General features: G+C 43.5%; 2 protein-coding genes across 7 annotated transcripts; one reads left to right on the top strand and one right to left on the bottom strand.

Moving 5' to 3' along the window:
* Positions 1-829: 829 nt before the first annotated feature.
* On the top strand, positions 830-21037 carry bdg (sodium-dependent transporter bedraggled). 6 transcript variants are annotated; one of them, XM_022071410.2, is made up of 18 exons: positions 831-1252; positions 1417-1506; positions 5541-5688; positions 6264-6357; positions 9801-10173; positions 11072-11548; positions 11918-12057; positions 12147-12277; positions 12403-12553; positions 12901-13083; positions 13729-13886; positions 14633-14855; positions 15297-15577; positions 15851-15982; positions 16529-16756; positions 16837-17034; positions 18512-18714; positions 19221-21037. In XM_022071410.2, the coding sequence occupies exons 5-18, from the start codon at positions 9809-9811 to the stop codon at positions 19588-19590; spliced, it is 3240 nt and encodes a 1079-aa protein (XP_021927102.1). In that variant the 5' UTR covers positions 831-1252; positions 1417-1506; positions 5541-5688; positions 6264-6357; positions 9801-9808; the 3' UTR covers positions 19591-21037. The 6 variants fall into 6 exon arrangements, with proteins under 6 accessions (XP_021927103.1, XP_021927102.1, XP_021927101.1 ...); XM_022071409.2 differs by having other exon boundaries at positions 6213-6357; XM_022071411.2 differs by lacking the exon at positions 6264-6357 and having other exon boundaries at positions 830-1252.
* Positions 21038-21464: 427 nt separating this feature from the next.
* thoc7 (THO complex subunit 7) lies at positions 21465-24120 on the bottom strand. The gene is made up of 4 exons (XM_087348287.1): positions 23996-24120; positions 23797-23917; positions 23193-23505; positions 21465-22379 (listed from the first exon to the last, which is right to left on the bottom strand). The coding sequence occupies exons 1-4, from the start codon at positions 24009-24011 to the stop codon at positions 22176-22178; spliced, it is 654 nt and encodes a 217-aa protein (XP_087204413.1). The 5' UTR covers positions 24012-24120; the 3' UTR covers positions 21465-22175.
* Between the last annotated feature and the right edge of the window lie 121 nt (positions 24121-24241).

Below are 24241 nucleotides of genomic sequence, written 5' to 3'. Positions count from 1 at the left end.
TTGAAATATATTAAACTCAGTCAAGGCAGAGCCTTGGCTGGACCAATTGGGGGGGGGGGGGGTGTTTATCACAGCCTGGCCAGCAAGATGGGAAGGACAGGAAAGAAAGAAAGGTCTGAGAATCAGCACTTATAAGGGCCCCTTGGAGTCCATCAGGCGGATCTCCAGACTGAAGGGAGGTGGGTGGACATGATGAGGATGAACAAGGACAGTAGAAAAATGACTGGCCTAGACTACCACCATGAAAATTTCAAATCCTACTTGGAAGAGAGTTTAAATTCAAACAGGTTCACGAAGGAGGTCTGTAGATTGTTGGCATGTAGCAAGTAGGATGGTCCATGTTTGCACAAACAGCTCGGTTACAACATTTCATGTATTAGGAAATAGAACGTTATATGAATAATTATGTATGAACATAAAGTAAACAGTTAGTAGCTACATAACATCTTTTACACATTTCATAGATATATATATATTGTATTAGATGTGTAAAAATATGTTTCTGACATATAAAATTGACTCAAGACCAGTTTCCTTATTCAAGAACATACATAGTGACTTTCATTATAATCTCATCATTTAGAAAACAGTTACTACATAAATAATCTAACTGAAGACAGTTTGAAGTAGATATTACTGTACATTATTATGTACAAACACATGCCGAAGTAAGAATGTTAAGTCCCTGGTACTTATTAAGCATTATCACATGGAGGTGTGAGTTATAGTTCAACTTATTCTTCAGTTCAGTATTAAGAACCCAAGGATATTGGACAAAGAATTTTTTAGATTGCAATGTAGGAATTTCTAGGGTTTGTGCTAGTGCCAACATTCTGTAATTCACGCACAGGTAAGTGCCTGTTCAATTATGTAACAAAACTTTATTTTGTCAATTAGAAGTATAAATTACTGGCCTATTCTTCGATAAATGCAAGCCACACAATTAAGTTGTGATTAGTTTTATTACTACTTATAGTCACTATTTGAACAATCTGCTTTCGCATTTCGTTGTATAATGGCGTTCTCCACGAAGACGAGTAGTCCGAAAAACCAGTAACTAGCAACGTAACGATCAAAGAGGGTTTGACGATACAGTTTAACCAAATGTAGCATATTGATAAATTTAACTCTTATAATGTAGGCATAATTTCTGCTTCCGTATACGAAGAATAACTCATTTTCTGAGTATGAAATGGACATCAGATTTAAGTATTACACAGATTGTGTTACATATGTTAACTTGAAGAAAGAAGTAAGTAATAAGTGCTAACCTGTCCGCCTAAATCTGGCAATCGATACGAAAATACCCTTAAGATTTTTAACACTGCCATGAATATTTTTCGTAAAAATGTGAACGTAAAATGAGAGAAACCAGTTCTGGTACTCTTAGTAGTTCATGTAAACATTGTTTTACAGAGTAATGCAGTCAAAGTGGACCCAGACTTGGACAGGGAGACACGGTTTTGTCAGTCAAGTTGCACGCAAGAAAGTAAAACGGGAATAAATGTAAGATGTTTGCTGTCAAGTGAACGTGAGCCAGCATTATTTCCTTCTTTGATATAGGAAAATGGTCTCAAGATAGGATATTATTTAATGCATGCCCTCACATGGGATACCAGTAACTAACCTCATAATAGACCCAACTAGTACCTTTCGTGCAAAAGGTGTCAGCATGTTTGATACTTTAGCTAGCTCAATTCAGTGTATCCCCATTGTAATAATTTAAAACTAACAATTTATTTGTATTTCACATATTCTTCAAAGCAATAAGCCAGTAATATTAAACATATCATTCACTGACTGTGGTGCAGAAAATTTATTGAAAAGTTGATTGTGTACTCAACTTGTCAAAGAATAGCCCACTTTCTTTATGGAACCTTGAGGTTCAACACCGTGTTCACAGAAGCCTCTGTCTGGACTCTGTCCAGAGCTAGCTGCATCCAGTTTGCTCCATTGATTCTTATCTCCCTAAGGTCCATCATAACATTATCCTCCTACCTACACCTATGTCTTACCAGCAGTTTCCTCCCCTCAGGCATCCCAACCAATATGTTGTAAACACCCCTCGCCATGTGTGCCCATCTCATCCTTCTCAGTTTTATCACTCTGACTGTATCAGGTGAGGAGTACAGGCCATGAAGCTCATCATTATACAATTTTTCCATGAAATGTCTTCCTCCCTCTTAAGTCCAAGTATCCTCCTGAACATTACTTTCTGAAAGATCCTTAATGTATGTTCCTCCCTCAAGGTTATAGACCAAGTTTCACACCCATACACCACAACTGGCAAAATTATACTTTAATTTAATCCATGGCATAACAGCCCTCTGAGAGCCTAAGCCGACTAGCTGGCTACTGGCCTAACGTTCACATGCCTGAGCAGAGGAGAACGATCATCCAACCAGATATAGAGTGACGTGTGGTCAGCACGACGAACCCCCAGCCATTGCTAGTTTTCATGACCGGATTACGCTACCCATTATAGCTCCCCAATTTCCTCACATGCTGGGTTGGCACCGGTCCCATACACCAGTCGAAAGCTCATGAGAGATTTCTTTCCCTGAGACTCGAACCAGCGCATATTTAGTATATTTTAATCTTTAGTTTTTTGATATGAGACAGAATATTTTGGACTGAATGATAGCAAGCATTCCCTGAATTTAATCTGCTCTTGATTTTGTCATGAATGTCATTCTGACTTATTAGTGTTGTCCTTGAATTTTGTCACGTTTTTAAACGATACATTAGCTATCTTTGTATTCTGGTTCTGTCCTGAATTTTGATGCTGAGACATGATCATACACTTTGTATTTTCTGCAAGTATTTCTAGACCAACATCCCTAAGAGCCCTTAAGAGTGTTTCTGTGTTTGCTTTTATAGTATTTGTATAATTGGGCAACAGATCATCATCGTAGACCAAAAGCTGATGTGTCCCATTCAATTCCTTGATTTTCTTGGACTTTCCTGATGGCATATTCTAAGGCAAAATTAAAAAGCAGTGGCAGTAAAGCATCTCCCTGTTTCAGGCCATTCTGAATAGGAAATATAATTTGGGCAAATGTTTACCAACATGAATTTTGCTGGAGGTTTCACTTAAACTCATTTCAGTTAGCCTGACTACCTTCTTAGGCACACCAAATTCAAGCAAAATATTGTAAAGAGCTTTTCTTGTATCTGAGTCATAGGCTTTCTTGAAGTCTATAAGTAGTTGATGGACTATCACATTGCACTCTCAGGTTTTCTCTAGTATCTGACGAATGTAGAAAATTTGGTCAGTTGTAAATCTGTTACACCGGAACCCACACTGATGGTCTCCAATAATTTCATTGGCATATGGAGCCTTACCAGAAGAATGTTGGATAAAATTTTGTAGGCAGATTACTATTATGGTCTTGTCACCGTCCTTGTGAATTGGTACAGTAATAGACGCCTTAAGTTAAATACATCACAATACAAATACAGTAATTAATACCAACATTAATATGAACACATTGTTGTGTCAAATAACTTGTATAAATATTATGTTTTATATTCTGCAGAATAATTATGTAAAGGAAAGATGTTCTTTGTATTTTGTGAGCCCAGTCTGGGCTTCCAAATTTTTTTTATAGTATCTTACCATTTTTATTTTCCAACAAATAATGATTATGATGGATTTGTAATTGCGCTTTGCTTGTGTTCTGAGTCAGAAATGCCGTTTTTTGTTCTAAAAATAGTAGAAAGGTACCTATAGAAGGTAGTCACATATGCAACTTGAGATCTTGTATTTGATCAGGTAAATATAGTAGGTATTTTTTAACTAGGATAAAATATGTAGTGTTATGACTTTCCATGATTTTATAAAGGATCAGTTACTATACGAGACATGTTAAGTTTTCTAACAGCCAGATATTTCTGACGCAAGTGGCGTCCAGGAGGCATTAAAGCACGAGGATCACAAGATATAAATTGAAAGATTTAGATATTTGTAATTTTTGAGGCAACCATATTCGTGCATGTCACCGTGAGAACAAAATATCCACATGTCAATGACTGCTCAGCCCCCTGAATGAGCCTTTAGTTACAGTCTGAACAAACGTATCGCAATGCATGCTTCTGACATCAAACGGGCGTTTTAGTAACTAGTACAATGCGGCGGAACTGCTGTAGCAGTTTACATTCTTCACAGTAGATCGCAGGATCGTGTATTTTCTTTGCTATCCGTCGTCGTGACCCATTAATCTCGAAATTTCGTAATATTCTGCATCTATATGCTACTTTCCCTTTTCGCGGTGGCCAGCTGTGGAAGTCTGAGTCACAATTCGGCATTTCGGTGACTGCATCGATTATCACGGATGGCGTAATCTGAAACAAGGCTAAACTACAACTTCACGCGCTGTTCGGTTTAACCAATCGGGTGAACCCTTGAACAAGCCTGAACCCTGCCGTCAGTCAACACTGAGATTTTGGGTATTATTTCGTTCTGAATAGTTAATATTACGAGAAGTAACTCATCCGTATGCAGTGTATACAAACGACAAGCAGTGCGCTCTTCCACTGTCGTCTAGAAATAAGACGAAAACTTGTTAACAAGAGTGTTTGCCGCAACAACAATAAATTCAGCCGTTGCCCCAGTATTCTGCTTCGAAGTAGGTCGAAGTTCAACACGTCGAGGTGATGGTGAGTCACCTCGTTACGCTCAATCGTGGCTCTGACTCGGATTGGAGGGGGGTGGGGGGGGGCAGGTCAAGTGGCGGTTGCGTTGTGCGCAGTAGTAGTAGCAGCTCACGTGTTTTGGCGTACGTTTGAATACAGAGGTTTTTCTTTCCCTGGGTGAGTTTTAATACTGTCATGGGACGAGCACGAAGGTGACTGTCGTCTGGTATGTTGCACCCATGAGTTTGGTAGATATTGATCGACGTTTCTGGCATTTGATGGGGTTAAGAAGTTTTTACGTGTGGTTTGTTTAACGGCGTTGTCAGTTGCAGAGACTGTGACATGTCGAATAAGATTGTTAGTGAATAATGACTTGAACTGCATATGGAAGGAAGCGGTTGTGGCCTGATTTAGGATAAGTACTATATTGGTATTCATGTGGAGGGACTGAGAAAAACCTCGAAAACCTCTTAGATTTCCCGGTCAGGCGACCGAAATTTGAACGTGTAAAACCACGAAAATCCACAGTTATGGTGATGTTTGGTGCTCCGGGTTCGTGATGATTACGAAGTTAACGTGCTGAATAAGTCATGCAGATAGGCGCGTTCCAATCGGCTGATAATAGGTTAAACCATGTTGACGAAAATACCAGAGGGCCGTCATGATAACGTTCTCGCCTCGTGTTTATGTTTCTCCGCAGAACAACGATTCGACCTTTCAGGTCGCGCTGCACGTCCAGAAAATCGGAATGCAAACAAACACGGTGCGACACTGCTGCCAACCTGCTCACATCATTTCCTTGAAACGCGTCCATTAGTGTACACTGTTGAGTAAATTCAATCCAATCGTCTTTCAGTTTGTGTAGTTTCTGGTAAGAAAATGTGCTCTCACAGCCGTTCTTGCAGATCCTGAACACAGCGGCGGTGCGTTACGTACGTACCAGGATCTTGTCACCGATCAACTCTAGGATTGCTTGCTGTTTGTCTGCGACTACTACACCAGAGTTGCTGGAATGTTAATTAATCTTCCACTTTACGGGGACAACCGTTGCTGGTAAGAGCTCACACTTTGAATAATATATTTGCAAATTGCTCATGAAATATTTGTTATTCAACATGGTGATAGGGAATGTGTTCAGAAGTTGTATTCTTTATACGCATTACCGATACGTTACAGATCATTTTTAAATACTATCCGAATGGATACCCAATGCTACGTAATGGACTCACAACGCGTACGTATGGAGAAGGAAATTGGGCAACAGTTTTGAAATGAGCTACATTTAAAGTAGCAATAAATTTTTAATGTGTATGTATACATGTCTTTATTATTTGAATGCGGGGGGGGGGGGGGTGTTCTCTGGTGTGGAAATCCGCTTAATATTTCTTAACAGCCATTTGTATGTTTAGTAAACAGTTTGCTGAAACGTCTGTTAACCATTGCTTTATGTATTTAGTTGTCAACATTTGCCAAGGAAAAAATGAACATCGTAGGAAAATAAGGATGTGCTGACGTAACCTTTTCTTAAAGACCCGAAGTGGTTGAAAATTTCACCAAACTTAAATCTAATTTTGCAGTCCTGTGTATGGGCATTCATTTGTTGTGTGGCTTCGCGTCCTCGCCGCTAGGTGGCCGTGGAATCGCGTCGTGTCCATTGAGTGACGTGCTGTTCCCGTCAGTGTTAGAGGTGCTAACGGTGTGTGTATGTCTGCCGCTTGAACCGTAAGTAATTGCGTCATTTATTTCCTGGAGTTGTTGCCCGTCTGAGAAATTTTCTCAAGACTACAATGAGAGTGAAGGAAGGAACTTCCAAGCAGTAGCTAATTATCAGAGTGCAGTGACCTAGTGGCTTGTGGGTCGCAGTGGTATGCAGGAGGTTCTGTCGAAAACCGCGAGAAGTCGTCCGTCCGTGTGTTATTCAGCTGCGAGCTGTCAGAAGAGAAGGGCTGTTTGTCGAATTAGTGCGACTGACCAAGGTTCAGAGCTGAACCCAGAGTGTGCTCATGAGCTTTTGTGTTCACTGTGACGAAATGGATATTTTCGTAACCATGAGGTATTTGTTAAGAAATTTAGCTAGAAAAATGAACGCTGAGAAGCAGTACAAGATATTGGTACAAATTTTCAGTTTGAAAACCACTTGATAATCTAGGCAGACACTTAACTAGCAAAATGGATTGTTGACATCCATGCTCTTGAAATGACAATGAAATTACAATTGTAACAAGAAGTATGAACTAAATACGAAAAAATATACTAGTTTAAGACGCCGGTCCTTTTAAATTGAAAAAAGTTATCGAATGTGTAGGCCTGTAACTTGTTTAATTATGCTGTAGTACAGCATAAGTTGATTTTAACGCAGTGTAAACTCTGTCAAGGCTGTTTTGTCAGTGTTCAATTGTTTCAGTCTGAAACAATTGAACCATTTGTTTTTGTAGATTGACGTTCTGTGATAATGTTACGTCAAGAATACTGTATGTTCCTATGCCAAGTGTTGAAGGGTGTGGAACATAGATTAAAATTTACATGTCTCGACAGTTCTACAGAACATTCACAACTATCGAATTTAATGAAAGTGGGTTTGTAGGATGGTTATTGAATGTAAGAGGAAGCAGTCGTGGCCTAACATGAGGTCTGCATGGGCTTAGGAGAACTGATAGTAGGGCCGAGATGTGGACCCATGTTCAGTCGACCACTTGACTGTAATGTTGGCATCGCTTGGCCAGGCGATAACTGTCGATAGACCCTGAACAAGACAGTTTGCCCCTGTTGCTGTTGGCAGAAATTTCCATCCAGAATGGTTGTAACATTGTCTGACCATGGAGGACAGACCCCAGTTTGCCATAAAACCCGAAGCCCCATTTACAGGTCAGCAAGGGCAGATTATGTGGGTGTGGGCGTGGTCCAAGTGACCGCAGTCAAATTTGGGCTTTTTTCATCGCTCTTGCCATGCATTCGGGCTCCGGACCCAAACTCCACCGACTAGGTTTCTGCCCCCCCCCTCCCCCTTCCTCGAAATTGCTCGAGATAACACAACACGAACCCCGAAGTCTTTGTGCGTTAGAAATGGGATCGGGCGGACTTTACATCAGTGTTGTAATTATGTAACAGTTTCCTCCGATCGGTCGTGTAGCACGAATGAAAGATGTTATTCGGATTGGTCTGTACTCTCCGTGCGCGTGCGCAGTGTTCTGATGTGTCTGCTCGTAACGAGGTCACGCTGCGCTGCTACTCACTCCTTTGTTTGTTCCTCTCAGTTCCCACCTCTTCTTCCCTTTTTCTTTCGTGTCGTCTCTGTTTATTTTTGATGCCACGGACTTTTCTATTTGTGGGTGAATGAGCCCAAAATGAAATCAGGTCCTTGTGCGAAAGTTTTGTCAAAATCCGTAGCAGGACCACACGTGAAACAAAAATGTCTTCAGATCCAAAACCGGTCGGTTGTTTGTGCGCTTTTATAAGCGAATAGAAAGGCGTCGAAATATGGCGATTCAGAACCGATGTCAGCCTCCCTCCCCCTCCAAAGAAACTCCAAGGCCGCCTACCTGTCCCGGAATCTGATCCTCATGGTTACACGTAACTAAATGTCGGACATCTGTTGACGTTCAGAAATTCGCGCGTCCGCCATGTTCGTATTTGTGGTGTGAAGCCACTGTGAACCGGTGGAAAAGAAATTGGCATGCTTTGTGCTCGAGTGACCGAACGTGCGTTGGTGTGTCCCTTTGTTGCGAGAAATCCGCAGCCCCCCTGACGTGCGACCCCAGTGACGGGATATGCACGCACGTGGGTCTGTTGAATCGTTTACGTATCGATCGTAGCCGCTGACAAAAGAACGTCGTGGCGCGCTGTCCGCTTGCTGGGTTTGAAGGTCGGAAGAAACCAGGTACACGACGTTTCGGGAGGTCGTGTTGTGTGTACACATTTCATCTCCGAAACCACTCAAGTGAATTGTCACATTTGTTTTTCCTTGGGGGGGGGGGGTTCCTTGATTTGGGGCAATAAAAGTTGGCACAAGTCGTAGAATGAAATGAACCTCGAAATGTCTGTTTAATGTTGTTACAGTTATACGAAATTCACTCCGTGTTGTGTGATGTCCGTAGTGCGATTAGCTTCATCTTTACAATACTTGTAGGGACTGAGTAAAACGGCGAAAACCTTGTTAGAACAGCTGGTCGGGATCTGAACCTGGGACCTCCCATGCAATAGCCGATGCTAATTCAGGTCACAGCCTTTCAGATTCATAATCATCGTCTCATCCGACACCCTTGAGGCTCGGATTTGTGGCTGGAGGTAATCGGTATCATGGCCACTGTTGATTGTATCCGCCCAAAATAGAAATAAAACTCCGTCCGCAAATTCGAAGCCAGCCGGCAGCGGATGGCGAGCGGCCTCGGCGTTCATAACGGGAGAAGCAGGAAGTGCGACTCGAAGGTCGCGGTGTGTGTGGGACGCTGCAGATGCCCCCAGGTGCTCCACAAAGGCAAAACTTTCTTGAGAAATTTAAGACGAACGTCAGTTCTGAGCTGTGAGGTAATATTTCACTTCCTGGTCAGTTAATTTAGTTGTCTTCATGGCCACCTCAGGTAGCCTTATGAGTTTTCTTGGTGCCTGTGGCCTTGAGAATGTAGTGCATGTGGCGCCTGAACACACGAACACCAAAAATTAACTTCTTATCCAGTTCTCTGGACTTTGACACCTTCTATTAAGAAGCCCCGATCATCAGTCCGCCATTGCTAACCAGACAACAGGTTTTGTGCATAAATGACCTATGTCCAATCTCATCTTTTCTTTTGAGCGCGTCTCAAGATAATTTGCCTGTCGCTGGTTAATCGATTGTCCTAGTCAGCATGAGATTACGATGGGCTGAACATGGCGAATGGTGAAATAGGAGTTGCGTACAGAATTTTGAGAGGAACGACGTTTCGAAAGAGATTCATACTCTCAATGAGTATCCGAAGATTGTGAACCTGTGCTGCCAGGCGGTTAGCTTTGCGGTACAGCATCGAAGCTCGGAAACAACTCAACTGAACTTAATGTGCCTCTCGAGACGTCCCCTTCCCGATTCTCTCCAGTTCACTGCCCACGGTGTTTAAGAGTTTAAGTGACCCGGGGACGATAGGACCGTCAGATATTGCTGTTGGATCGCTCCGTTATGGTCGTGGCTGTTGCAGGTTCGGGCATGATGCAGGCGGCGGTGGGCCTCGAGGATCCGAGGTCGCAGTTAGTTTTGGCCAGCGCCCCCGCATCTGAGGATGAAGACAGGCTAGTTCATGTGGCAGACCAGTGCTGCCTCAACCTGGGGTTCGACGACGGCTGGTGCCTCACGGATGAGGAGCCACTGGACCCCGCAGAACTGAGTACCTCTGGCGCACCAACGTGCCCTGAGGAACTGAGTCATTCTGATAGACCACCGCCCCCTGCAGAACTCAGTGACTCTGCAGAACTGTGTGGCTCCGATAGACCATCGTCGTCCCCAGCGGAACTAAGTCACTGTGATGCTGCACGCTCGGAACTGCCGGCTGAAGAGAGCAGGAGGGAGTCGAGGTGAGTTACGGGCTTCGTGGTGTGCGTCTTGAAAACTCATACCGTGGACCTGAACATCTGTCTCAGGATGGGGTCCACTCGCTGCCTCTTGTGAACGCGGTAATAAATCTTGTGTTCCGTGACCAGCTGAGCAACTATCACCTTCTCCGTGGACTGGTTGGAGCTTTTGGGAGCGCATGCGTCATCGCCTGCGCAATGAGACACCGTAGACGGCTAACTCGGCCGAAGGCCGCGGGTTTCCTTCTGAACACGTGTCGCTTAGAACACGGAGCGGGCAGACTGAGGAAAACTCAGCCATTGCCCTGGCAGATTCGAACTGCGGTATTTTAGTGACGTAACCTTCGAATTGTGGCGAACCGCGTCGCGGTGCACAGGTTGAAAACCATTCCAGATCTTGGGACACGAGGCAGCAGCTGGCGTGACGAAACTTCCTGCCAACGCGAGACCTTCTTGCGCGCCGTTCTGGCTCGGTAATGCCTTTGTTCGGCGGAAAGCTGCTGGTGGCCCGCGAGTCGTGGTCATCGTGCTTGTGCGTGCGGATTCAGATTAAGGCTTGTGTCAGGATCCACATCGACAATTCCGTCCATTTTCCCGTGACGTAAAGAACGTACTGACACACCTGTAAGACCTGCGACTTTCGACGTGCCAGCTGTTCAAGGAAAATCATGTCTGGCTCCGCTGCCCTTTGTCTCTTTCGTCAGCTGAAAGAACTTGGAAGTTGTTTGTACTCCGTGCTGGAGTACACCAGGCGCTCTTTGCGTGCCCCGCGCCCATGCGAATGAAAGCCCCAGGGTACGTATCGTGTTGCAGGAATTGTCGACGGGGGTGTACGAACCGTGGAGTGTCTTGCTCGCAGTGTTACGATGTGCACTATTTGTCAACGCTGTGATTGTTCCAGTGACGAAATCGACTGGAGCTGGTTGGCAGCGCTGGAAGCACATCGCATGTCCCGTGACGAGTCGCCGCGGCCGGCCAGCGCGTGGCTGCGATCATCCATGCGCCGTGTACGCCCTTTCCGCCTGTCTGAGCCTCCCTCCATCCCCGCCTCCAGCGCTCCGCTTGGGCCTCTCGCCACCCCCGATACCGTCCTTCACATCCTGGCTCACAACAACCGCCGCCCAAACTCCGCACCAGGGGGCGGCGTCTCGCGAGCCAGACGGGACTTCCCCCGGCGGTACAGCAGTTACAACGCCGCAGCCCTGGACAGCAGTGTAACCAACCTGACGCAAGCTGCAGAGCCTGTGGCTGTTGAGTCCCCCAGTTCTGATGAGGAAGACGAGGATCTGTCAAGTGCCAGTGACGGAGCACAGACCTCTGGGGCTGAACAGGCCACTGACAGCTTTGCCGAGACGATGAGTAATGGGACCAGCTCCAGGTATGAAGGGTGTCCCATTTGTTCTGCATTCACTTGGGTCCGAGTTTGATTTGTGGGGTACGAAGTGACACTAGGAATGCACGCACCATCTCATTTCATAGAGAGCTAAAGAATCTGTCTGTCGCCCATTACGCTGATGTGTGTTGCCATGGCAATCATCTCTGTGCACTTCCACTCAGACCCACTTTTGTTAAGGCGATGGAAATCGAGCGTCTTGAAGAGAAGGAGAGAAAGATCTTACCTTGGCGCCAGACTGATATGACGGGTTATTTTGCAGTGCCGGTCGACTGTATGCGTTATGTAACATCAAAACAAAAGTACTGTTTCATTAGAGGGACTGAGGACTCTTTTTTGAACCACGTGTTGCAGGCAAACCCACGAGCCCGAGATACAGAACAGCCCGCTCGGGGCCTGGCCCCACGGTCTGAGCTCCATGCTAGCCAGCCTCGGCTGCACCCTGGGACTCTTTAATATAAGCCGCTTTGCCATCCTCAGTGTTCATTTTGGAGGTGAGTGTTCAGTTTCTGAATTAGGGACAGGATGCTTCTTTTGATGCGTTCAGTCGTTAATCGTGGGATGGGACGCTCTCATGTTGCAGCCAACTTCATTGTTCAGTTTCTGTTCCTCACGCTGGTGATTGGCATCCCGCTGTTCACGCTGCACACCTGCCTCGGTCAGTGCCTTGGCGCTGGTGTCATGGACATGTGGCACATATCTCCCATCTTTCAGGTAAGTTGTACGTGTATGAGGGCAGAACGCTGATTGGGTATGTTTCTGAACAGGGTGCTGAGGGGATAAAGAAACAGGGTGATCAAGAAAGTTTCATAATTATAAACTTATTAATTTTTTCTCAGGGAATTGGCATTGCGCTGCTCATATCGCAAGCACTCATCGGAATATACAGCGTCGTGGGAGTGTCTTGGATGTTCATATACTTCCGAGACTCCTTCATCACGAAACAAGACAGCTACCGGTGGGCCGAGCCTTACGACCCGTACCGAGAAGGTGAGGTGACGGGGGCATTAGTATCTGTGTGGAGAGGCGTTCATTAGTGATTAATTTCTGCTAGTTTGTGTAAGTTGTCAAAAACAACCCCGGGTATTGTCATATTTGTAACATTTAAGACATGAAAACTCTTTCATATGTAATTTATAGCTGAGTCTGATGATTGTCAAGACAAGCAGGCAGTTCCTTGCCTATGAAATGGTCCACAGTTTTAAGCAGTAAATACACATTTCAGATGGTCACCATGTTCTTGTTTAACATTCAGCATAAAAATGCCCAGCTCAGGAGTTTGGATGAACGCTGGTTTACTAAAGCGGGGATAGTGTGACGTTTCTGATTTATTGCAGAGAGCCATACCACAAAGAACGTGTCATGGAAACTGGAAGAGACAGTACCAGACTACTTCAATGGCATTGTGCTGCAGCGCCACAACCTGGAAATGCCTGAAAGTTCATTTGGACATCTCAAGTTTCAGGTGGCATTTAACCTGGCCGTCGTGTGGATGATTGTCTTCGTCTCCCTCAGCAAAGGTACGTCGTTATTAAAGTGGCCTCGGGTGCTGACTGTGTGGGGCATTGGAGGTAAGCCAGTGCAACTCGGTTTTGGCAGAAGAATGCTCGGGGGTTTCAGTGCGGAGTTGTGACCAACACGGCAGAGCTATCTATGTTTCTGGGATTTCACACTTAATTAAAGTTCTTTACTCATAGTGCCAGGTAAATTCTGTGTCTTATATTTCACTCTGTTCAGACATTTGTTGGGAAATTTTTTTATGTAGTTCAAATTGTTTTTGTGCTTCTGTACTGTTGTAATTTTTGGTTTGCATATGCGCTGCAGTGCCGTAAACAGATCGATTTGAAGGCTGTGTGGGATGAGGCATGCTGGGTACATGGTAAGGGATTAAGGAATTCATTGCAGGAGCAGCAGCAGCTTGTTTGAAGCAAGAAAACAGGATCATGCAGTTTATGTTCCGTACACAAGTAGAGAAGAGGAGTGCTCGGGGAGAGAACTGAAGCTCCGTGCATTTTTAACCTTACCCCCTGCCAGGGCTCCACGGACAATCTGGTCCCTGGCCCTGCGAGGAATCTAACTCGTCGACCAGCTTCTATCCAGTCAGTTTTGTATGAGCTAACTTGAAGTTACGCTTGTACCAACGGTGAGGTGTTCTTTGCTTTCAGGTCTCAAGTCGTATGGGAAGGTGGTGTATGTGTTCTCATTGTTTCCTGTGTTTGGGACACTGGTACTATGCACAAAGCTGCTGGGTCTGGTGCCTACAAACACGAAGCACCAAGTGTTCCCCCAGACTGCGTGGGGTGAGTTCTTTCTCAACACTAAGGTGAGCTGAAAATTCTATTGGATTTCATAATAATCATTAAGTAGTTTTGAAACACAGCTTCAGTGTCTCATACTAAAGTTCATCATAAGTCTACAGTAAGGACAGAAAACACGTGCATTACACAGACAAGCTTTTCGGCGTCTTGTGCCACAGACGGAGGTCGGCCCAGTGCCCTGTGTTTGCAGTCTGTGGCACAGACCTTTCATTACCTTGCACCTTATAGATATGATTTGTCAGGTAGTTAAGTTTCTCTTCATTTTTGCTCATATTATATTTTGGCAGTGGAAAGAGGACAGGTATACAGGCCATTGCCTTGCTGAAGTCCTGGGTTCATTGTCAGCCTTAGCCACCACTACCTCTGGTATCAGAGTCTGAAGTTGCAACATCAGTATTATGAACATGGTGTGATCCTGAACCAGTTCCATTCAGCTCCCTTGCTTGGTGCATGTTCCCTTTGGATCCAATTCCACGTCCTCCATGCTCTTCAAGGTTCAGTCGGTCAGTCTCCAAAGGTTTCTATGCCACTTCTTGTCTCCCCCACCCAGGTTGCATATTAAGAACGAAATACTAACAAAGAAATACTTTTGCTACTTTTCGTCTGGAGTTTTTGTTCTTTGTAATTTTAATGCTGGTCTCTCCGCTGCATAAATCGTACAGTGCTGAATGAGAGGTATGTGAGAGAAGAATTATGAACAGGGATGTGGTTGTGGTGCTCTCACCTGGATGCTAATCGCTCGGTTTATCAGTGCTGGGTGGCTGCCACTGCAGAGGTATTCTCTACGTGGGGGCTGCTTGGAGCCACTGCTATGCAGATCACTTCCCACAACCGGCACAAGCACCTCCTGAACCGTGACACCACTCTTGTGGTTGTGCTGACTCTCGCCGTGCTGCTGCTCGCAGCTTTCCTCGCCAGCACGTGCGTCAACATACTGCATAGCCAAGGCTTCACATACATTCCTAGCTCCTTTGGTGAGTTTATAGCTGTCATGGGGTATTATTAACATACAGTGCTGTTCAGAGACTCATATAACTGAAGACCAAAGATATTTCTTGCAACAAGGGAAAGTTGTTTCTGTCTCTGTGTTTCACTTCATGGTCACATGGATGAAAATATTCATGCATTCCCAGTCTCAGTACAAGGTGACGTGAGTAGTCAGCTTCATTTCTGGCTGTTTTGCCCCTGGGGAAAGAGCCCCCATTGTGTACTGTATAGGTGATTTTGTCAACTCAACATCTGTTCAGAACATGCACTGGTGAGGAGAAAGATCATGATGTCCCTGTCACGGATTGAACCGCAGCTGTTTATCCTCGAGCATGTCAGCTGATATTCAGTGATAAAAGAACTGGATGTAATGAAAGAGATACAGAGTTCCTCAAAAACCTGAATGTGCACGAGTCGTCGTGTTCCAGAGCACGTGTCAACATACGGATTCCTGCAGCCTGACTCCGAGCCGCTGCCCCCGTCAGTGGCTGGCACTCCTGTCCGCTACATGACTCATACTGTGTTGATTGCTGGCAGCAGAGTGACTCTGCCTGGTGTGGACCCTCGACAGCAGAGCGGGTACCAAGTCCTGCGGCTTGCGACGGAGCTGGTACCGTCCACTCTGGCACTGCTTGGTGCCGATGTTGTCTCACCGTTCTGGGCCGTTCTCTTTTACTTTGTCCTCATTCTGTTCGGCATTGCACAGCAGGTGTGTGTTTTCGTGACATGTTGCCATATGCAAAAGTACCGACCGTTTGTAGAAATACGTTTTCTTTCTCTTTACAACTTTCTATAGTATTTCAAATGTTATTCATGGAATATCCTAACCAGTAATGGATTGTATTATTCTCCGTCATATTTTGTTTACCACGTGGACATATTTGTGCAATTTTGATATCCCTTGAGAGCCTAGCATCAGATGCTTTCTGCTTCAAATATTTATTTTTTGTCTTTCCTGAGCACTGTGCTGATATGTTTGCAGCTGTGCATTTGGCACTGTGTTATCACTGGCATCATGGCGATCAGTGCTGCCTCTCTGAAGTCCTGGGAGACGACTATCACGTTCTTCAGTTGTGTCTGCGGCTTCATCCTTGGCCTCCCCATGACAACTGAGGTGCGGACCTTGATCCACTGTTACATTATGATCTGTATTTTATGTTGTCTTCATTTGTACGTCCATAAACACTGTGGCACACAATGGTATCGCATACTTCTTAATAAATCGCAAACATTAAGAATTAAAATGAAAGAATAACATAGTCCAACAAAAATATTTCGTCCTTCATCTGTGATTACCACAAAGTAAAAAATCTTGCTTTTTTACATTTCATGTACTGCCTTTCAGATTTTACAAATCCAATGCAAGCAAAAGAAGGAACATAAAATGACCTGTTCTTTTAGAAAGACTTCAATAATGAAATGTTTATTGTGTTCGTGTAATGTGCCATTTTGGAAACTAAAAATCAGGTACCGGTCACATAATTCTTTCTCCTGTTAGCAATAAAATAGCACGTCCAAGAAGAAGCAACTGGAAGTTTTGTGTACGCCATTATGGATTGCGCCTTCTGACTCTCAAGTTGCATTACTATGGAACTGTGGTATTGTATTGTGTTATGGTAAGCTTAGTCTGAGAGCTCTGCTCATCATGTGATTCTTGCAGCTGGGGATATTTGTGGTGCACTTCCTGGACTACACTATTGGGTGCTCCTGGTGGCTTATGGTGCTGTACCTGCTTGAGATTCTGGCCGTGTTTGTGGTGCGAGGTCGGCCTTACAGCGGCGAGACTGTGGTGACGACTATGTTTAGCCGTAGTGCTGGGTGCCTGCAGGCATGGGCTGCACCTCTGCTCATCTTCACCTGGAACGTCATTTTACCTGTTGCCCTCGTGGTGAGATGATGTACTAATACACACTTGACGAAGATCACGCTTCTTACGCTGAGTGAAAACATCACCTGTCGTGTTGATAGGTGACTTGCATCACGGTGTTCAAGAACGGCCAGTTCCGAGATCTGTACAACTGGCATAGCGTCACTTACAACTACTGGCCTGTGTGGACACGTGAGGTGGGATGCATGCTACAACTTCTGCCCATCATACTTGTTCCGTTTGTCTGCATCGTGCAGACTTTCCGATACTTGTCCATCGGGCCTCCTGATATCTTGGATGTAAGTGTCGTGGGTTTTAACACTCAGCATTTTTGTTTATCTTTTGTTTCTTTCTGTAGTTCTTCTCCGTCTTCTTCCTCCTCCTCCTCAGAACTCTCTCTGACTTCTGTTGCGCCACCATTTTAATCTCTCTTGTAATTCGTTTTGCCTTCAACATCACTATGTGACATATTCTCTATGCTGGCTTACAGCCTTTTTGGAATATCTTCCTATTAAACTGAAGTGTTGCAAATGCTTCTGAGTAGCGGTCTCTTCATTTGAGGAAGTAACATAAATTACGAGTGTTTGAAACAGAGTGCTCAGGAAACTATTTGGATGAAGTAATTCAGCAGTTAGAACATTAACAGTTCAAGAAAATTTATGATTTATGCAAGTTACAAAATTTTGATCTGCTGTTTATTTTACTGTTGTCCCATGTATAATCAGCCCACAGATTTGTTTATGTCAGGAGACGAGCTGAGCAGTATTTGTTATTCGTTCATCCCCAGACTGTGCAGAATATCAGCTTTTATAACAGAATTAATTATTTTTGTCATTTCTTTCTCCCTGCTTTGCAATCACGTTAAATAGTCTTTATAAGACGTAATTATAATTCAAGCCACAATGTGGGCTTGAATAATGCTCAGAACAACAAGGAGCATAGGAAAGAAACGTGTTGGGTGGTGGTTTTACTGTGTTACGACAGAGACGCTAAGTAGCTCGGTGCCAGGCACTCGTTAATTGTCATGCGGGATGCAGTCACTTCACACAATATCACTAATTCCAGTCCATGAAAACAAATGAATCATGAATGTCCAGGTATTCTTGAAAAGTACCATAACATTTCATGATGAAACATTGTATACCACAAGCAGGCATGGTGGCATTTACCAAGCACCATCTGTCTGCCAAATAATTTGTTATGAGACTCTGTAGAACATTGTTTCTAGCCTACATTTATCATTTTATAATGGGAAGCACATGTATGTTATGGCTGTCCATTGTTTCATGAATGGATATTCCTCAGCTGGTTATTTAATATTATTCCACTATAAATCAGCCCATATGCCTACTTTTAAAATTAATTTTAGATCAATTTTTATAACACGTGCATCTCAGCAGGTGTCCAATCATGTAGGAATCGTATCTTACATGGTTTGAATGGCGGTCTTAGGGCATGTGAAATTTTAAATGGAGGTAGATAATAAACATGCACAAACTGTGATATTAAACACTTTTACATATTAACAATACTAACACTTACAAACTTTTGTGAAACTTTGAGATTATATGTGGCACATGCAGTATAAGTCCTGTATTAGTGTTAATTATCCATGCATAGCATACTTACAAATTTATAGGTGCTGCTAACCTCACATTATAATCTGAAGTGTATCAGCTGAGTGAGACATCATAGGATCTTCCCAGTACTTCTTGTTTATCCACCTTCTAAAATTAGGACTTTGAAATAGTTACAGACATTTCTGTTCCGATTTAGCGCATCCAGCTGCTGTACCGGCCACCCATATCCCGACAAGATTCATTAGAGCCCCCCAACTCTCCTCCAAATTCAGCCACCTTAGTACCACCCGTGGTAAATACGACTGCTACCAGTCTGGCCCCAGAAGCAACCGTGACAACCGAGGACCCACCACCCAAGTACACGCCACCGCCTTCCTACACCACTGCCACTGGAGCAAGGTGAGTCACGGGCATGACGGAGGAACACGTATATGAGCAAAGCAGTAGGGATTATACTAACAAGGTCACAGGAATTAGTGGGAGGATAACAAGGCATTAGAACTAGTGAGGCTCTTGTTGTATATTTCATAATTTGGTCCCTTGAAGATGCATGCCCAACCCTTTCTGACAGAACTAGCCAAAATTATTGGTGTAAAAGTTTCTGTTTTCAAGTATCGTCTGGAAAAAATATTAGTATTTGAAGTCATAAACGTTTGATAAGAATACATTGAACTTACCTCACAAAATAAAATGACATAAAATAGGTTTGAAAGAAACAAAAATTCAAGCATCCTGCATGAGATATTTGTCAGTATTTCAGACATGGTTATAATGTGACTGGGTAGTTTATTCTTTGGACTCTGTAAAGTACCTGGGCCTGAGAGTGGCTGTTAGTTTTGTTCTGAATTCAGTGAGTTTGTTCTCTTCATAAATTACTGTGCTGAAAACTAGATGTCACGTTCCAGGATCGCCAAACTTTTACGGCAGAGTTTCCGCCGCAGCATGCGTCGATTGGCAGGTGCACTGGGAGACAATGGCACCCTACCCCCTCCCCCTGACTACACTGCAGTCCTTGTGGAAATAAACAGGACACTGCAAGACCACAGTGAACATTTGCCAGAGCCATCTTCTGCCCATCCAGTGCACACGTCTACGATGACTGCGACAGACGTGGCGTGTATCCTTAGGAGCAGTCTTCGACGTTCTGTCATGAGGAACAGGGATATTGAACACCTGGTGGACGGGGCTGTCCCTGTCCATCATGATGTGGCATTGCCCACAACAAGAGCAGGGTCTGACTCAAAACCTGAAGCTGAAAGCACATCTGTGATATGAAATATTTGTCACCATTTCTGATCTGACATCCGTCCACGCTGTTGCCGCTTTGTACAATGCTTTTTCTAAAAGTCTCCTTACATCCTATGTACAAGCATGGCATGGACATTTTCATGGTGTCTGTGTCCTGGACTGCATTAAATTTCTTTATACTCCTAATTTAAACATCTAATAGAATTGTTAAATCCCACTTACATTGAACTGTCGTGCTTGCTGCAAGACCTGAAATTCTAGAGAAACAAGAAATACTTTAACATTGAAAATATCTCCTTGGTTTCCATTCGTGACATGGTCAGTGGGATGGTGAGTGAATGAGCGTGGAGTAATGTAAATACAAAACAGTCGCTGTTGTGGAGCTGTTTAAACAGCACATAAAGTAGACAAGCAGTGGTATTTCAGCAGACAGGTAATCTGTCAGTTTGTCCATAAACAGTGAGTGCAGACATTTTTGAAAATATGAGAATTTGTATGTTCGTGCCAAGATGGTGTCTCATTCGTTTGATTCTACAAACTGATGAGGCTGCATTTAAATTGTGTTTCTTGCTGAAACATTATGTACCAATAAGCGACATAAGACTCCTTCAACAAACAGCACCCAGTTCCTCATATCACTGCTCCCAACCATGACAGACAGGCATAATATTATGACTTTTAAAACTTCGTTAAAATTCACAAAAACTATGACTCCATTTTAAAAAATATTTGTGTTCTATGATTTTTTAAGGCAGGAACAAAATTCACATCCAAAGTTCCGACCAGTTTTTAAATTGATTCCTTTCCAAACAAACTTTTCAGAGGAAAAGGAATTGTAAACAACTGTGGCATCAAGGTAAGTAGCATCGAAGTACCAATATTTGTTGTGCACAGACTGACTGAACTCTATTCCGTCCAAGTCAATGGCTGCTGCGTTCAAGAGTAACCTTCAAATGGGACATACAGATCTCAGTGACGGAGCCCTTGTGGGTAACATCCTTCATCAAGACATCACAACGAATCATACCAAAGTGTACTACATAAGTGTGTTTATAATGTGTGTGTGTGTGTGTACAAAAAGACAATAAAAAATATCTCAAATCAGATGACGCATGAAGATGACTGCCTTCCGGGCTGTTGTGCCATGTAGTGTGGTAGAAGTTTATTCACATTTCAGAGTTACTTGCCGCCTTCATGAAGGAGGTAAGCGACATCTGTAAACTTCTTCTAGACCATGTGATACAACAATCCAAAAGACAGTCTTCATACTCACCACTGTCATAACCTGAAATCTCACCAAATACATTATTTTGTAAGCATGTGTGATTTCAATTAAGTAGAATCTAATCACATTTGAAAAATATACATGTTTCATGTTACTGGCACTTGATTGATCTGGAAATTTTATAAGAGACTTTGCCCTATCCACTGTTTTTCTCTTCTTCCATAATAAACAAGCCCCTACAAATGTGGACTTTTGAGTGTTTATACAACTGGCCTACAAGACCTGAAACTTTTGTGGGGAAAGGGTGTTCATACAAAGCTTTGGTACTTTCTGTATGGAAAAAAGTATTTTCATGAATGCTGATTTCACAAATCTCTTTCAATCAGACTAAAATTTCTTCAAATGAACAACCTTCATTATTCAGCCAAATCAAATCCACAGCACACTGGCAAGCTGATATACGTGGAACACCACTTGAGCTCTGTGTGGATACATCACTGCACAGGGCAGTGCCCTCAACAAAATTCTATCACCCAGCCCACAGCTTCGCCTTGCTGACTACTGTCCCAGCTCTACACTAAATTCTTTAAAGGTAATTTTCTGTAATATTATGCCAGGTGGCACAAAAAAAGGTAAAGATGCATGGCTCAGTGGATCTGAATGAAACTCAAATAAGTTATGTAGGACATACTTGAATGCATGTACAAAACAATTTATTCAGTTTGGTTGATTTCATTACACACAAAAATTATTTTACATTTCAGATGTTGAGATAGCGTACGAATTCACACATCTCTTGGAATTGGTGTTGAATGACGCTGCAGTTGAAGGCACCAATTTCCTTTAATCATTTGGTGGTGTAACCTTACAACTGTTTGACATGAATGTAAGCTTATCATATTCTTTTAAGATATGTTTTGAACTACCTTCTACAATAACAAAGTTTTCCCAAACTTTGCAAAAAATAACAAAGTAAATGTTGCAGCAAAATGATTTACTCCCCCACTTCAGTGCTCTTCCTTCGTTTCTCTTTCCAAGAAATTTCCTGTTTGTCCCATCTGTCATAACCACCCTAACATACCTAATCTACAAGCACTATGTTGTCATGTAATTTCACACATTTGTCTGTCCAGTGATGTGGCAGCAACTACAAGACCAGACCACAATGGGATGGACACTCCAGGCAGTTCTTGTCTGTAAGATGCAAGTTAGCAGCACCACCTTGCATCAGTATTCATACTAGGCCTCAAAGACAAATGGGGCATAACTACGTGCTCCACCCTCTGTGTGTTACAGTACCACACTAAGACATACGGATTATAATGAAGAGTAATAAGAGAAGTGGTTATGGCCAACTTCAACTCTGCACATGTCATGTCCCTTCCCTCTACTCAACCATGGCTTCTGGCTGAGATGAAGCAGCCTTCTGCGCATCACACAAGTCATCCTCAAATGCCTCCAGTGACACATCCATGATCTCCTCTGTCTCACTGTCATCCAACATAGCCTGAAGCTGGTGGATGGATGCTACCAGAACGTGGAACTGTTTCCGTCGCATGTCTAGCTTGCGTTCCAGTTGCTCACGTGTCTCCTGAAATGTTAATAACATTAGCCAAAACATAATGAAGAAAATTACACAACTGAGTAGCTTCACAGTTTACATTCGTCCCTTTAAGACTTGCAGTGACCAATGAAAGAGTACAAGATGGTAGAACATGTCACATGCATAGAGAACAAAAATGGTGTAATTCTGATCAAAAACCTCAAGGAAAGATAAGTCACAAGAAAATAATAATCTAAAAAATTGACAGTGGAACGACAGTTCTGGAGAATCTGATGTAAATACGTCTATACGGAAAGGAAGATTATATATTAGCTTTAATTACAACCAATGAGCCGGGATAGCTCAGTCAGTATAGTGACTAGCTACGGGCTGGACGACGGGGGCAGAGGATTTTTACAATGGGTACCGGGGGTAAAGCCGGCCGGGGCGTGATGCTGACCACTCACCAAGTTCAAGAAAGAGAGGAGCTATACCTCCTCTCACCCCAAGCGCCTGTACGGCGTATAATAGGACAAACTTTACTATGAGCCGGTATAGTGACTGGCTACGAACTGGGCGACCGGGGTTCGATCCCTGACGGGGGCAGAGGATTTTTCCTCTGCGTCCAGACCGGCTCTGAGGCCCACCCAGCCTCCTATCCAATGGGTACCGGGGGTAAAGCCGGCACGCAAGCTGACCATTGTTGTTGGCCCATATCAACAATGTGTTAATATGGACCGACAACACGTTTTTCTTTCACATTTTCCTTTCACTTGTTTGCCGAATAACCCTTCCGTATAGACGTATTTACGTCAAAATTGTGAAAACATTTAAGGGGCCTAAATTAACTTGTACACTTACCTCCAACAAGCCCAACTCTTTCCGAAGCTGGGACAGTTTCTCGTCTGTTTCCTTCCGATCTGGCTGTTCATTGATCACTTTTGCCAGCACATCATATTCAATTCTGTTCTTCCGAACTGTTTTTGCGTCTTGGAACTCGAGCTTTGTGCTTTCAATATCTTGCTTTGCTGCTTCTATTCCAGTCTCAATCTGCCGTGAGAGGTTCTCATAATTCTGAAGTTCTGCTGCACTCATCAAAGCAGACAATCTTGACTTTGTCACAGCAAATTCACACTGTGCAAGTTGGGCCAGCATCCGGTCATGAAGAACCTGGCTGCAAAGAAAATAACTGGTGCAAAACCTGCAGTGTTCTCACAATATTTATATTCCAAACCAACTCTATGATACAGCTGAAAGTTCAAGAAATGCCCTTTGGGTTCATCGCCGTTACAACAATGCCCAGACAAAATCAGACGCTCTCCTAACCTTCAATCTGTTATCATAACAACATTGAACAAAAGAGGTGACAGAAGCAGAGGCTATGCCGTTAATGAGAGACGGTAGCAGCTCAGTATAATTATGTACGCTTTCCTTCATAACACAGTATCATAGTCTGATTGCATACCTTTCACCAGGTTCGTTTGTGGCATTACACCACTTGATAAAGGACTTCAGCAAGACATTGAGTCTACGATCATCACCAGTTCCATCCCCATCAATGAGCAGCCGTCGTCTGATTACATCCTCTGCAAAAATACAAATACACAATCTACAAAAAAGTGATATAAAATAATACTCATAATTTTATAAGGTATTTTTCGTACCGTCGCCCATTTTCATTAAGCCGGATATGGAAGTCTCCCACCACAGAATCCAAACACTGTTTATCACAGAATATAGACTGTCAGCATTGAAAACATAAATTCACCAAACACAGTGCATTGGGTAGGGGAACAGAGTAATCATTTTATTGAAGGGTCTGAAGAAAATGGCTATCAAGACAGGATTTCGAAGTATGCAATTTAACAGTCGCACTTTACTCCCTATGGATGAGTAGCCGGAGTGTCATT

The sequence above is a fragment of the Zootermopsis nevadensis genome, unplaced genomic scaffold (assembly GCF_977971745.1).
Source record: "Zootermopsis nevadensis isolate Lab colony 2312 unplaced genomic scaffold, Znev_1.0 Znev_ptg000012l, whole genome shotgun sequence".
NCBI classification, from domain to species: Eukaryota; Metazoa; Arthropoda; class Insecta; order Blattodea; family Termopsidae; genus Zootermopsis; species Zootermopsis nevadensis.
The sequence above is the reverse complement of the archived record's forward strand: the minus strand, read 5'-3'. Positions and strand labels throughout refer to the sequence as shown.